This window comes from Herpailurus yagouaroundi, unplaced genomic scaffold (assembly GCF_014898765.1).
Source record: "Herpailurus yagouaroundi ecotype Mexico unplaced genomic scaffold, PumYag 185, whole genome shotgun sequence".
NCBI lineage: Eukaryota > Metazoa > Chordata > Mammalia > Carnivora > Felidae > Herpailurus > Herpailurus yagouaroundi.
This window is the reverse complement of record NW_024412416.1, coordinates 21,575,622-21,589,162: the sequence shown is the minus strand read 5'-3', so window position 1 is coordinate 21,589,162 and position 13,541 is coordinate 21,575,622. Positions and strand designations below refer to the sequence as shown.

At 39.2% G+C, this 13,541-nt stretch overlaps 1 protein-coding gene across 10 annotated transcripts in view; it reads left to right on the top strand.

Annotated features, from left to right (window-relative positions):
- Window positions 1-13,541, top strand: part of TRPM1 (transient receptor potential cation channel subfamily M member 1) — a 139,458-nt gene that overhangs the window by 114,885 nt on the left and 11,032 nt on the right. For all 10 annotated transcript variants that reach the window (XM_040493854.1, XM_040493860.1, XM_040493852.1 and 7 more), the window contains 3 exons: window positions 128-272; window positions 1,790-1,992; window positions 2,863-2,995. In XM_040493854.1, the coding sequence (XP_040349788.1) occupies window positions 128-272; window positions 1,790-1,992; window positions 2,863-2,995 (481 nt within the window). The remainder of the gene's footprint in view (window positions 1-127; window positions 273-1,789; window positions 1,993-2,862; window positions 2,996-13,541) is intronic.

Below are 13,541 nucleotides of genomic sequence, written 5' to 3'. Positions count from 1 at the left end.
TTATTACTTATGAAATCAGGGGAAAATCGTGTTAAAAAAGAAATAGATCGTTTAACGGCATAAGTAAGTTATTTATTCCATTCATTCTATGTAAAAAGCAAGTACAACAAGACAAATTTTGTTGCAGCTCCTTGTGGTGACAACCAGTATGATGAGGAAGGCAAGCGGCTCCCTCCCTGTATCCCAGGCGCCTGGCTCACACCGGCCATCATGGCGTGCTACCTACTGGTAGCCAACATCCTGCTGGTGAACTTGCTCATTGCAGTTTTCAAGTATGTGTCATGGCTGGGTGCCTATTAGTAATTACAGTACAAATTTCCAATCTGGGGCCACGGATTTACACAGAATTTCAGGAGGGCTTTTAAAGGTGTAAAATCTTTACAACCTCTTTTGTTCAAATTTAAGCAGCCTTAGTGTATTCATGAGTCAAAAGTTGACACTTAAACACACTAAATTTTTCTCAATGGTTCAATATTTTTTGTTGTTGAAATATAATTAATATACAGTGTTGTATCAGTTTCAGGTGTACAATATAATGATTCAACAATCCTAAACATTACTTAGTGCTCATCATGATAAGTGTACTCTTAATCCCCTTCACCAATTTCACCCATCCCCCCCACCTCCCCTCTGGCAACCACTAGTTCTTTGCATTTAAGAGTCTGTTTCTTGTTTTGTCTCATTTTTCTTCACTTGTTTTGTTTCTTAAATTCCACAAATGAATGAAATCATATGGTATTTGTCTTTCTCTTAAATACATTTTAAGTTTAATTTTGTTTAGTATTTTAACACTTTGATGTGTATTTTAATCTAATGAAATATTTCCTTAGATAAAAGTCTCCGGAGGTAGGGAAGATCTGAGCATTATCAGAGGCTCAGAAGGCAATGTCAATTTCATAAGCTATGACAATTACTGCAATATTATATAAAATACTTTCCTTATCGTTTACAGAATAGAAGACAAAATGGCCTAGGAAAGAAATGGCTTACAGTATCAAATTTCTTATAAAACTTACCCATTTTGGCAAATGGGCAAATGTGTTGTGTGTGTGACCATACTTAACACATGTTGAAAAAAATATTTTCTAGCTTTTAAGATGAAAAATATGAGGGAAAAAAATCTTTCACAGAAATATAGAATCTTAGAACTGACCAGGGCTTTGGAAAGAATCTGGTTCAAACTCTTTTTCAACTGTATTAAAGGTTTAAATACTTCAAAATGCTTAGTTGAATAGCTTCTACCTTTAAAAATATGAAATAAAAATTTCCTGAGTGTATGAGTCAATAGACTGCAGTGTGATGTTTTAATAGGGCAGTAGGGGGGCACCTGGGTGGCGCAGCCGGTTAAGCGTCCGACTTCAGCCAGGTCACGATCTCGCGGTCTGTGAGTTCGAGCCCCGTGTCGGGCTCTGGGCTGGTGGCTCAGAGCCTGGAGCCTGTTTCCGATTCTGTGTCTCCCTCTCTCTCTGCCCCTCCCCCGTTCATGCTCTGTCTCTCTCTGTCCCAAAAATAAATAAACGTTGAAAAAAAAAATTTTTTTTTAAAAGAGGGCAGTAGGTAGCAGTTACAATACACTTGATTCTTAATTATTTATATGAGAAAAATGTCCTTGAGTGTAGATAATCCACATTGATAGTTAAACCAAAAAACAGGGTAGTCTAGGAGTCAGTACTAGCAGGCATTAAACGGTCATTTCAATGTTTATTTTCATTTCAATGTGAGCAACTGATTGCCCTGGGAAATCAAAATGAGAAGGAAAATACTAATTAAACATTTACTCTTTTTAAAGCAATACCTTCTTTGAGGTAAAGTCAATATCCAACCAGGTGTGGAAATTCCAACGATATCAGCTGATAATGACATTTCATGATCGACCAGTCCTACCTCCACCAATGATCATTTTAAGCCACATCTATATAATCATTATGCGTCTTAGCGGTCGCTGTAGGAAGAAAAGAGAAGGGGACCAAGATGAACAGGATCGTGGATTGAGTATGTACAGGACTCTCTCATTTCTATCTTGGGCTAATTCAAGGGTGTTCCAACTGGACACTACATACTACTTTAAATTGTGTGAAAACAGAACACCCTAGTCCAACTGTTGTTCTTTGTAGAATGCTTCCCATTTTATGTTGGTTTTATTCCAGTTCTGTCAGTTTATGAGTAATTAGTGTTACCAAAAGCCTGCTCGTGAAAGAGATCAGAAATTGACAGAGTTCTTGAAAATGACTCTTCTATGTGGATTCAGAGTTCCTTTCAGAATGTTGTAATTTGTGGCATCTCAAGAGGATGGGAAAATTATGCTGTCCACCTGACTGTATCCATAAAACACACACAAAATTTCCCCAGAAAATAATACTTGGTTTCACTCTGCGAATAGCTTTAATAGTGGTGTTTTGTGTTTAAAAAGTGAGCCATTGGGGCGCCTGGGTGGCGCAGTCGGTTAAGCGTCCGACTTCAGCCAGGTCACGATCTCGCGGTCCGTGAGTTCGAGCCCCGCATCAGGCTCTGGGCTGATGGCTCGGAGCCTGGAGCCTGTTTCCGATTCTGTGTCTCCCTCTGTCTCTGCCCCTCGCCCGTTCATGCTCTGTCTCTCTCTGTCCCAAAAATAAATAAACGTTGAAAAAAAAAATAATTAAAAAAAAATAAAAAATTGAGCCATTTTGCTCCAGGGTAAGAATGATTGCTGCATATGACAACCTGTTTGTGTAACAAACAATTGGAGTAGTCAGAGAACTGCCTACAAGTGAAGGACAAGGGCGCTTAATTCAGGTTGGGCTGGGAAATTCCTAATGACGCAACGAAATTGATTCTTCACGCACCGGGTTCGTTTCTCACTCAGCAAACATTTCTTTCCCGCAGAACTATTTCTCAGTGACGAGGAGCTGAAGAGGCTGCATGAGTTCGAGGAACAGTGTGTTCAGGAGCACTTCCAGGAGAAGGAAGACGAGCAGCAGTCGTCCAGCGACGAGCGCATCCGTGTCACATGCGAGAGGTGTGCCCAGCGCGGGGCCAGCAATGGGTCCTCGGGCCAAGGGTTTGCGGGCTCCTCCACCCTATTTTAAGGGCAATGGAGACGTTCATTTAAACCTTCACTCGGAGTTCTCTTGTTTGTTCAGACTGGCTTTTTTACGTGTTTGCCTCCAAAATAGTGTGAAAATCTCTAGTTGTGAAACGGTGATTGTAAATTCTTTATAGAAGTGAATGATGACAGGGGCACCTAGGTGGCTCAGTAGGTTGAGCTTCTGACTTCAGTTCAGGTCATGATTTCATGGTTTGTGTGTTCAAGCCAGCTTGGGGCTCTGTGCTGACAGCTCATAGCCTGGAGCCTGCTTGGGATTCTGTGTCTCCCTCTCTCTGCCCCTCCACCACTCGTGTTCTCTCTCAAAAACAAATAAACATTAAAAAAAAATTTTTTTAAAGAAGTGAATGATGACAGGTATTGCAAATATTCCAGGCCCAAACTAAACCAAACTGAACAAAAAAGCCCTGACAGTTCTTGCCCACTCCCGAAGTGGGAGCTTTTACTCTGATGCCCTGCATCAATGGAGAGAACAGGTGCAGAGCTGTGTAAATGCTAGGGAGGCCATTGTTCTCCCTGCCCTTGACTTGTCCTTGACTTTATCAAGGATGGTATTCCCTAGGAACTGACCTCCTCATCCTGCCTTAATGCTTTGGTTGCTCCTTGCCCAATCTGGCAGAGCAGAGGTAGACTCCCTCCTCTGTTCTCTGAGACTGGGAACTAAGGGAGGGGCAGCAGTGTCTGTCCCCCACAAAGGTGGAAGTGTCAAAACTAGGGCAGGGTGTGTTTCACACCTGGGTCCCAACAATATCAGCATCATCCATATGGTAGTGCTTAATAAATGCAGAATGAATGAATGCGTGTGTGCACGAATCAATGAATGAGCAAATGAAGTCAGGTCAGGGAGAGCCAGAAAGAATGACATTTTCCAAATTTTACAGTATTGCTTTTCCTGAAGCTGGAAAGAGTAACCAGCAAAGGGTAGACAGGAACCATAAAACTTCACTACCTATATTTTTTTAATCGTATAATTTTAAGAACATTTATCACTTAATAAAAGCAATTTAAGATTTTTTATTATTATTTAAAGATTGTGATAATTGACAAAACATTGGTGCAAAGTGTTTAACCAACAATGAAGGTACAAGGATGATGCCTAGGGTGATTCTAGCTTATCATTCTGTCCTTCAATACTCAGAATTAAAGTTCCCTGGTACAGTTACGTGTGTATATCAGCAGACCATCCAGTGGAAGGCCTCAACAATTAGGACAGAATTCATAATACACTTTGAAGTCTTGCTGGTGCACATTCAAGGCCAGTGACTCTGCCTCAGCCCACAGAAAAGACAATTCCCCTGGCAGCTGCAGGTCTCTGACCGCTCTCCCCTCGTAGACCTAGTCACCTTGTAATCCAACCTGCCAAATTCAAGGGTTATCTGCACCAACTTTTGGCCTTAATAAGGTACATTTTCAATACAACTTTTAAATACTCCTTTCCTGTTTTAATAGTAATGACTAAGTATTCAAAATATAACAATTATTTCTTCCTGAGAAAGATAAGTTACCCCAATCTTAATAATCTAAAATTTCCACTTTCTAGTTAGACATTAATTTGGATTTAATCACAGCCTGTAATTTACAATGGAAATTGTGTTTTGTTTCACTCCGTTTCTTCCTCTTCTCCCCTCCCCCAACATTGTTTGGATTTTTACCATTCTTGGAGCAACCTTCCAAGAATGTGGTTATCAGGTCACTACCAAACTGCATTTTCCTCTTGGGGCTCTGTGCACACGTAATAGGAATGAAAGTGTGCTGGGCAGTAAAAACATCTACTTCCCGTTTCCCTTGGCTGAGATCTGCAAGGGTGATGGGAGTGCATTCCTGCCCCTCCGGTTCCCTTATTGACCCTTTCTAAGCTGAACCACAGGTGAATATCAAAGACAAAAGGAGGAGGAGGTTTGGGGAGAAGATACCCTTCCTTCACTCTTAACCAGGACAGCTGAGGAGCAATTTGAGCAATTTGACACCAGTGATTACTTTTAAAATCACATTTTTGAGCACTCAGATGTCTCTGCCATTTTAAAAAATCTTCTTCACATATCAGATTGTTTTTATTTTCTGCATCACTGTTTGCCATTTGATGATTCTCCAGGTCTTCTCTCAGCTGTCATCCCCCAGCTCCATTCGCTCTGCAAGGTCCAGTTAGGAGTGAGCCTCTGTGGAAGGTGCTGTTGGCATCAGTCCCTTCCGGACCTCCCTGTTGTCTGGTATCTTTCACAACCTGGGCCAGCAATTTGCATGACTCAGTCTTACAAACGTGTGCACACAGGAAGTTTAGACACTTGTGCTCCTCCCTCCATGCAGGGTGTTTTGAGGGTTCATGTGCAAGAACCAAATGCATGGCGTTCCCTTACTGTTTGGAAAGTTATATATAAAGTTCTAGCAAGTTCATCATTTTGTAAGATACAACATTTAGTCCCTCAATCAGAGATTTACGATATGATTCAGTTTTTAGTTAGGACAACACTGCTGCAGGATATTTAACCCAAAGCCCCATCCAGCATGTCCTCTTTGCTGACTTAGGGCACTGTGCTCATGGTTTTTCTCCCAAACTTGGACATCCTCTTCTGTGCTCTGGGCTCTGACAGTGGCACCACTAGCCATCTCATTCAGCAAGACAGACACTATCAAATCATCCAATTGTGTTTTCTTCCCCTTCTGAACAAATCATGCCCCCCTCCTACTTCTTTCCTTCTCTGCCACCAGCAGTCTAGTACAAGCTACCATCATCTTTTTTCACTTGAATTTCTGCACTCTGAAAGCATTGGAGCTCTGAGAGCATCTGAGCTCTCTATAATCATTTCTCCTCTTCCAATTCTCTCTGCACTCCCTACACTCTAATCTGGTTGCACCCCTCCCCATCAGCTCTTTAAAAGCCTTTCAGTGGTTTCTATTGCTCCCAGGTCCAGCCTCACCCTGGACTGTCCGCCCTTCATGCTTGGTATTCCAGTCTCGCTGGCCTTCCTTCATCTCCTCAAAGCCACCACTCCCTTCCTGCCACAGGGACTTTGCACATGTTGTTCCCTCTGCCTACTCACCTTTTAGATCTCTACTCAAATGCCAATTACTTATGGAAAACTTCCCTGACCATCTCATACCTTAGACTAGGTCAAGAAGCCTGCATGTCTCTGCATAGCAGGAGCTTGATATTTTTTAATGAATCGATGACTAAAAATTTTGTCTCCTTACTTGAATGCAAGTTTCCATCCTATTCTCAATGAATGTCAAACAGGGTATCAACTGTTCTCCCTCTATGTTCAAAACTTTGATTTTACTATTGGCAACTAGGAAGTCTAAATACACAAATGTTTCTGCTACCCATAATTGTCAGGAAGGATCTCTAATATCAGTAACACCAAAATTGTCGATGCTATCAGGTGTTGTTTCTTTGCTTGAAGGTATGGATAATGTCAGATAACCAAGAGGGCTGCTGGAAGAATATTTTATAAATAACTTCTATCAGTACAACCAAGGTGGAATTTGTCAACCAAAATGTTCTATCTCATCATACTGGGTTAATATCAAGTAACATGTATCTTTATCAACTGGAACTTGAAGGCCATCTCTGTGTCTCTTGGAAATCCGCTGTTGAACACATCATTCCTTTTGTGGTTTGGCATCCCTTGGTGGACAGGTTCCAGAGCAATTGAGTAGGAAAGCATCTTTCCTGAAAAAACTTTGTCAGACATTCAGCTTCCTTTTCTCGAACAATGAGAATTATGTAAGCCAGTATCTCTCCATTTTTCCCATAGCTTCAGGGAAACTTAGCACCAAACTTAGTATTTAATTATAACAAGTATATTATTATAGGTTTGGGAATACGTGGTGTACAATGCCTCCTTATTATCTCTTCTTTACTCTTTCATATCTTCAATTTATATAAATTTTATTTTGCATGTCTGATATGTTCAAATATGCAGGCTGTAATTCACAAATTATACATTTTAATAGTTACTGGTCTTGTACTTAAGCATCTATGGGTCTTAAACTAGACAAACCTATAATAGAAGGTTTGGATTCCCCCAAAATCTCTGGGTCAAGTGGGTTTCTTGTCATATTTGTGGATCTGGGTTAAGGTGTTGGGTTTCCTCTAAGCTTGATTAGGAAAGCAGAAATTTGTGGACTTGAGATTTTATTTAGCATCCTCTTCCCAAGTGATCAGAAAGAGAAAATGCTGATAACAGAGACCCTAACAAGAAAGACAAGAAGGAGAGAAATGAGATCGTAAGTAGAAGATGGCATGAAAGAGAGAAGAGTCTTAGAAGGGAGGTGGGTGATTCTTCTGACATAGACAAGATCATAGAAAGACAAACATGTAGTGATGGGGGAGAAGTTTGGGGAAGATTTGATCCAAATGTCTTAATCTTATAAATTAATAGGAGTCAAAGTTGCTTGGATTATGGGGGAAAGGTGGGATTAAATGTTGGAGTTTTAATGTGTCTAGTAAATGACAATTTTGTTCCTTACCTGACTTTGAGAGCCAGTTCAGGGAGACATGGAGATAAAGATAAAAATAGTATCAGCTTTATCAGTAATACAAGTTGTGCTAGAGGATGTGGTTCGGTTCTTGCCAAATACACAGAATTAGTCAGAATTAGCCACACCCACTCAGTCACAGGCGCCTGCAAGCTTCCCTTCTCACAAGCAGAATCAGCTTTCCCCACTAAGCTTAACATATTAACAAAAACAAAAAAACAAACAAACAAAAAAAAAAAAGCAAAGAAAAAAGTGAGAACCAATGCTCTTTGCAATTAGGTGGCTCCCAAAGAGAGAGAGGAAAAAAGCAAGCTGGTGTCCTGATCCCCTAACACCAATCAGAAAATCAGTCCTCCTCGAGAATAAATAGAAGACTGGAGAGAGGCCAAGAGTTTTACACTAATGGCAAGTTCAGATACATAGGAAGGAATGATAGGAATGGGGAAAGAGTACCCCCTAGCCACATTACAGACTTGAAGCCACTAGGGAGGACTCGAGTTCACCTTTAGGGGAAATATGATAGGAAAGGAGCTAGCCAAGCAATTTCTCAGCAGGAGTATTGAGGACCTAAATGAAACTAGCCAATATGACTTTATTGGGCCACATCCAAGGTGACTCCCATGACCTTCATCAGTGACTCTCTACAGCCCAAAGACAAGGATGTAGTTAGTGAATGAAGCATGGGGCATAGCGAAAGGGAGGCTTAAAAGGGACCTAGAACTAGTCAGTGGGGACACCACAATGATGTTAGTGTTTGCAAATGGTAGCATAAACGTGCTACAATGCCTCCATTTCTCTCTGCCCAGCTGTGGAGTCCTAATGGCAATAGAGGAAGGGTTAGAGCTGACACTATTATGTTGGAAGTAAGAGAGAGATAACCTAGGATATTAGTAAGAGCTTCAGTGAGTGACCAGAGTCTTGCTTCAACAGAAACTGGAATATAGACAGAAAAGGCTAATGATTTAGATGGCTTGAATTCTAGAAATCAAGGAGGTCTGAAGTGTGCCCATGTTGGTATATATAAATGATGTGACCTAGAGCTAAAATCCTAGAGAGCTTAATAGTCTTTTGGTAAGTCTTCACTATTTTGCTTAAAAAAAATAATGAGAAAGCCAGAAGACTTAAGACTTAAGTCTTGTTCTTTGTTTAGTCTTTCACATAAAATAAAAACTCTGTTAGTAAAGCGTAACCAACCAGGTTCTACCCTGGGTGTTCTCACTATAATTACGAAACTTAAAAGACAGCCTCATATGAAGAAGTAGATGGAAATTAAAATAGCTGGATATAAATTTTGGACTGGATTAGACAAGTTTATGATCTGTAGACTGGGAATAAAATTACAGGGTAAGAATCATCTTAGAACTCAATATAGAATACCATGGAACCTTGAAACACGGGTTTCTTCAAGTATAAACTGGACCTTGTTGTTCCACTAAAATTATGTTTTTAGGTTAACATTGAACTCTATCATTAAGTAAATGTTTCCGTATAATTTATAAGCTGCCTTGCAGGTGAAGGTTGCACACACAAAAAAGATGAATGCACATAAAACAAGTTCTAGTAACTAGCTTCCTACAGAATTCCAAATGTCTAAGTTCTTTCCTTAGGAAACACACACAACTGTTACTATGAGAACATAAGTTTGGACCTTATATTTATTAGGTAAGAGTCAATGACACTCCAAGAAAGTTATGCCATCTATGGGTATTCTCTCAGAGGTTACTACAAAAGTGCCACAAATTCATGTATTGTTGTACCTATTATTTGAATGAAATTGAAAACATTATTTACAAGACCTTAACAACAACCAAAAAAATGTGTTTTAATTAAGCTGCTTTCAGGGTGAGTAGTATAATGTCCAAACCAAATATCCTAAATAATAGATATAGTAAGACACAGATGAAAGCATCTGGAGATTTATAATCATACTACTTCACATAGTCACATTATTTTACACTTGCATAGCATTTATAGCTCACAGAGTACTTTCACCTACACAATTTCTCTTAATTCTCACAACATTATCATGCTACTACTGTTGTTCTTACTGCTGTTCTTGTTGATGTTGTTTATTGTCACTGGTGACGGATGCATAATAAAGACAGAGCTGATGGAGCCCTTCATCCCTAACATAAATATGGGCACATCTCAAGGAGAATACTGAAGTTGACAAAATGTTAATCATAAAGAGCCTTTTATTTTTTCTTGAAAACAAACTAAAACAAGAAGAGCCATGATATGCAATGCCAGTTGCTAATCTGGTAAGATTATCTCTCATTTTATTAATTTACAGAACAAGTAGAATTATATTTTTATATATAAATAAATATAAATATAAATATATAAATATATATAATTGGAGACTGATTAGGGCATTAGGATGTGGCCTTTTAACAGACAACCCTGTAGAACAATCTATACTAATCTCTGAAATGTGAGAGGGACAAACACAGCTATAATTAACTAGGACTGATAAAACAAATAAGGTTCTGAACTCCCAGCAATTTTAGTAGGAGATACACATAAAGTAGTAAAAGGAAGGGCATATATTGTCATAAATCAAGTACAGCTTAAATTCTATTCAAAGACAGGAGAATGATTACTTTGGGCCCAGCCAGTTTATAGGTTTCACTTGGTTCTAGTTTCCTCTGATATAAAAGGCTAGCCCTCAGGAATTGTTCTTCTGGCCCACCAGTTGAAACTCATATATTAGAAAAATGGTCTCAGTGCTCTTTTCAAAACATCCTAAATAGGAAGAATTTTTGCTCTGAAGTAAATACTACCACAAAATGTGAAATAAAAACCTAGTTAAGCCACTTACGTGATCTGTAAGTAAATCCAAACACAGAAATAATTACAGAAGCCATGAATTCAAATTGGTGAAAATAGATAGAAGTAGAGCTAAGAAATCAGTATTTCAGTCTAAGAAAGTGCATTTGTATCACAAAAGTACTTATCATCCAAAGAAATAATCCCTTTGAGCCAAATACTAGGTATACTAGAATAACAGTCATAAGTGGTTTGACCCAATGATTTGAAATACTTGAAAGAGAATATTGACATATTTTATAAAATGAATATTGTTTTGAAAAATAATAAACAGTGCAGCCATATTAATCTAATTAAATAATATTCAAATCCAGGGTAGCAACATATTGGTATATACAATGGCTGGGGCCCCTGGCATCAACAAAGCAGCTTTCATTCATCTGGTTCTACAAATATCCATGGTAGAAAGTTTCTAGAACAAACTTTCTCAAACTGAGGTCATCAGATGCTCTGGCACTTAAGGGTTTGTCAAGTTCTAGGAAATTTTATTTTTCCATTTTGATGATGATGGAATGATTATGAAGTAAGTTTGAGGTTGAAGAAGAAGATGAGGCAGGAAGGGAAGATGGGGGCCAGATTCTGAAAAGGTTTGAATGTATATAAGTAAAGAAATCCTTGAGGAGGAGGTTAAGGGCTGCTGTTGAATTAGAAGGGAAAACCTGAAGCTGCATTTACGTGGCTCTTTACATAATACCGAGAAAGCACCAACTGTTTGTATCATAGAAAATTACCAATGGAGATTATAAGGTTTCCTTTTAACACACTCCTTGGTACCTAACATTGCAATAAACTGGCTTTTAAGTGTTATGAGAAGCTAGTACCATTTTTAAGCACAGAGTGACATGATTGTGTACTGTGTTATTGTCTTATTGTTTCGGATTGGAGGGAGAAGACATTGGAGGCAAAGAGGGTATTCCCAACAACTAACACTTTTTGCTTTTTCAGCGTGGGGTATAAAATGGGGTCGTATATCTTTCAATATTAAAGGAAATTATCCTGAGACCTTATCCTGCTTATTCCAAGAGTGCCTTCTTTCCCTTCCTATTGTTCCCCTCAGTCATTCGTAGGAGATCCAGTGGTCCAGTGAAATCCCTACCTATTGCATCAAGAACCAAGAAGGTGGGGCCAATTATTGCATTTTGCTCTCTCTGTATCCTCCTGCCACTTGGCCCTGGAAGTAGGTATAGTTGTGAAAGTGCAGGGCAGAGTGGATTAATTAAACCCCAGGTTTCTGATTGGAGGTTGGAAAGGGGGAGCTTCAGAGTACTGGAAACACCAAGGAGACTGTAGAGAGGGCTGGACTTGGGAAAGTAATCCCATGAAGTTGCTAATGAACTTAGGAGCTCGCTACCAAACTGTGTGTATTTGTATGTGTGTGTATGTGTGTCTGTGTGTCTGTGTGTGGTTCTGCGCCTTATTAACATACCAAAAGTATTGAGGGAGACAAAGTTCACCAAAAAAAAGGTAGAGTAAGGAACTCTGGGAATCCATCTCTCCATAAAAGTAACAACAAAACTGGCAAAACTTTCAGAATCAACCTTTTTAGAAAGATGGAAATGAACCAATGGCTTGCAACAATTTGTGGAGTGCTTATTCAAGAAACATTACTGAATCCTTTTTTTTTTTTTAAGTGAGCTTTGTGGCATTTCAATTACCTAGTTCCATCCCCCACTCCTCAGTTCAGTGGCGGTCATGAAAATAACAGCCTGAATTCCTGGTACCAGTGGAAGCAGAAAGGACCTCATCCACAAAGAATTGTAATTACCTGTTTTAACCTGTCTGGTGGCTTCCTGAAAGACTGGCTCAAAAGACTTGTCTTAATTTCCCCTGACTTGAAACTACCTCAGGGCTAAAACTAGTAGCCAGGGGTGAGGATGGGGAGAGGGCATTTGTCAAAAATATTTACAGACAAGTATTTTAGTCCCTATTCCCCAAGGTGATAAATAACAGAATTGAGGCAAATGAGCCTAACCAAAAATCTCCAGAGAAAAGGCTGAGAAATGAGATGTCCATAGGGCTTTCAAAAGCTCTGACATATTCCTGGGAATCTAGAAAGCCATATGCATGCATAGGGCTATGCACATGCTCAGAGAATACCTGACAAGGGAGAAAGATTCCAATTCTAGCTGACCTAAAGGCTCTGTGAAAACCAGAAGCTAAGAGAAAGATGTAAATTCTGGCTGGGTGTTGAAGATGTGCATGCATAGACCCCCTAAGCAAAGACTAGGAGGTCTTTTTAGTCCAGAATCTAAGGAGATCTCTGTTCAGTCATTAGCTGACCACTGAGCTAACAGGGGAGGATTTCAGTGGCCACACACAACAAAGAATATAGGCTTTGCAGAATCATTTCAGAAAAATCACTAAATAAGCAACAACTACTACAATACGAAGCAACAATAACAAACTCTGTGGAGAAGAGAATCTGACTCCCAGAGCTGCTACACTATATTACTCAAAATTCCCAGTTTTAAATAGACATGCAACAAAACAAGAAAGCATGGTCCACCTAGGTCCACCTAGGGAAAAGACAATCAAAGAAACTGGCCTCAAGGAATCCCAGATGTTGGACTTTCTAACAAAGACTTTAAATCAGTTATTGTAAACACATTCAAAGAGCTGAAGAAAAACATTTCTAAAGATCTACAGGAAATTATGAGAATGCTGTCTCACCACATACAGAATAGGAATAAAGTGATAGAAATTATATTTAAAAAGAAGAAGAAAAACCAAACAGAAATTCTGGACTTCTAAAGTACAACTGAAATGAAAATTTTACTTTAGGGGCTCAAAATCAGATTTGAACAGGCAGAAGAAGGAATCAGTAAACTTGAAGATAAGTCAATTGAGACTATCCATTCCAAGGAACAGAAATATATAAAAATGAACAGTCTTGGAGATCTGTGAAAGGCCATCAGCACAACAGCATACACACAATGAGAGCTGCAGGAGACAAAAGGGAAAGTAGCAGAAAATATCTGAAGAAATAAAGGCCAAAAACTTCCCAAATTTAATGAAAAATCTGAATCTACACTTCCATGAAGTTCAGTGAACTCCAAGTAAAATAAACTCAAAAACATTTACATTTATTCAAATCATAGTCAAATTGTCATAAGCCAAAGGAAAAAAATCCTGAAATCAGCAAGAGAGAAGCAAC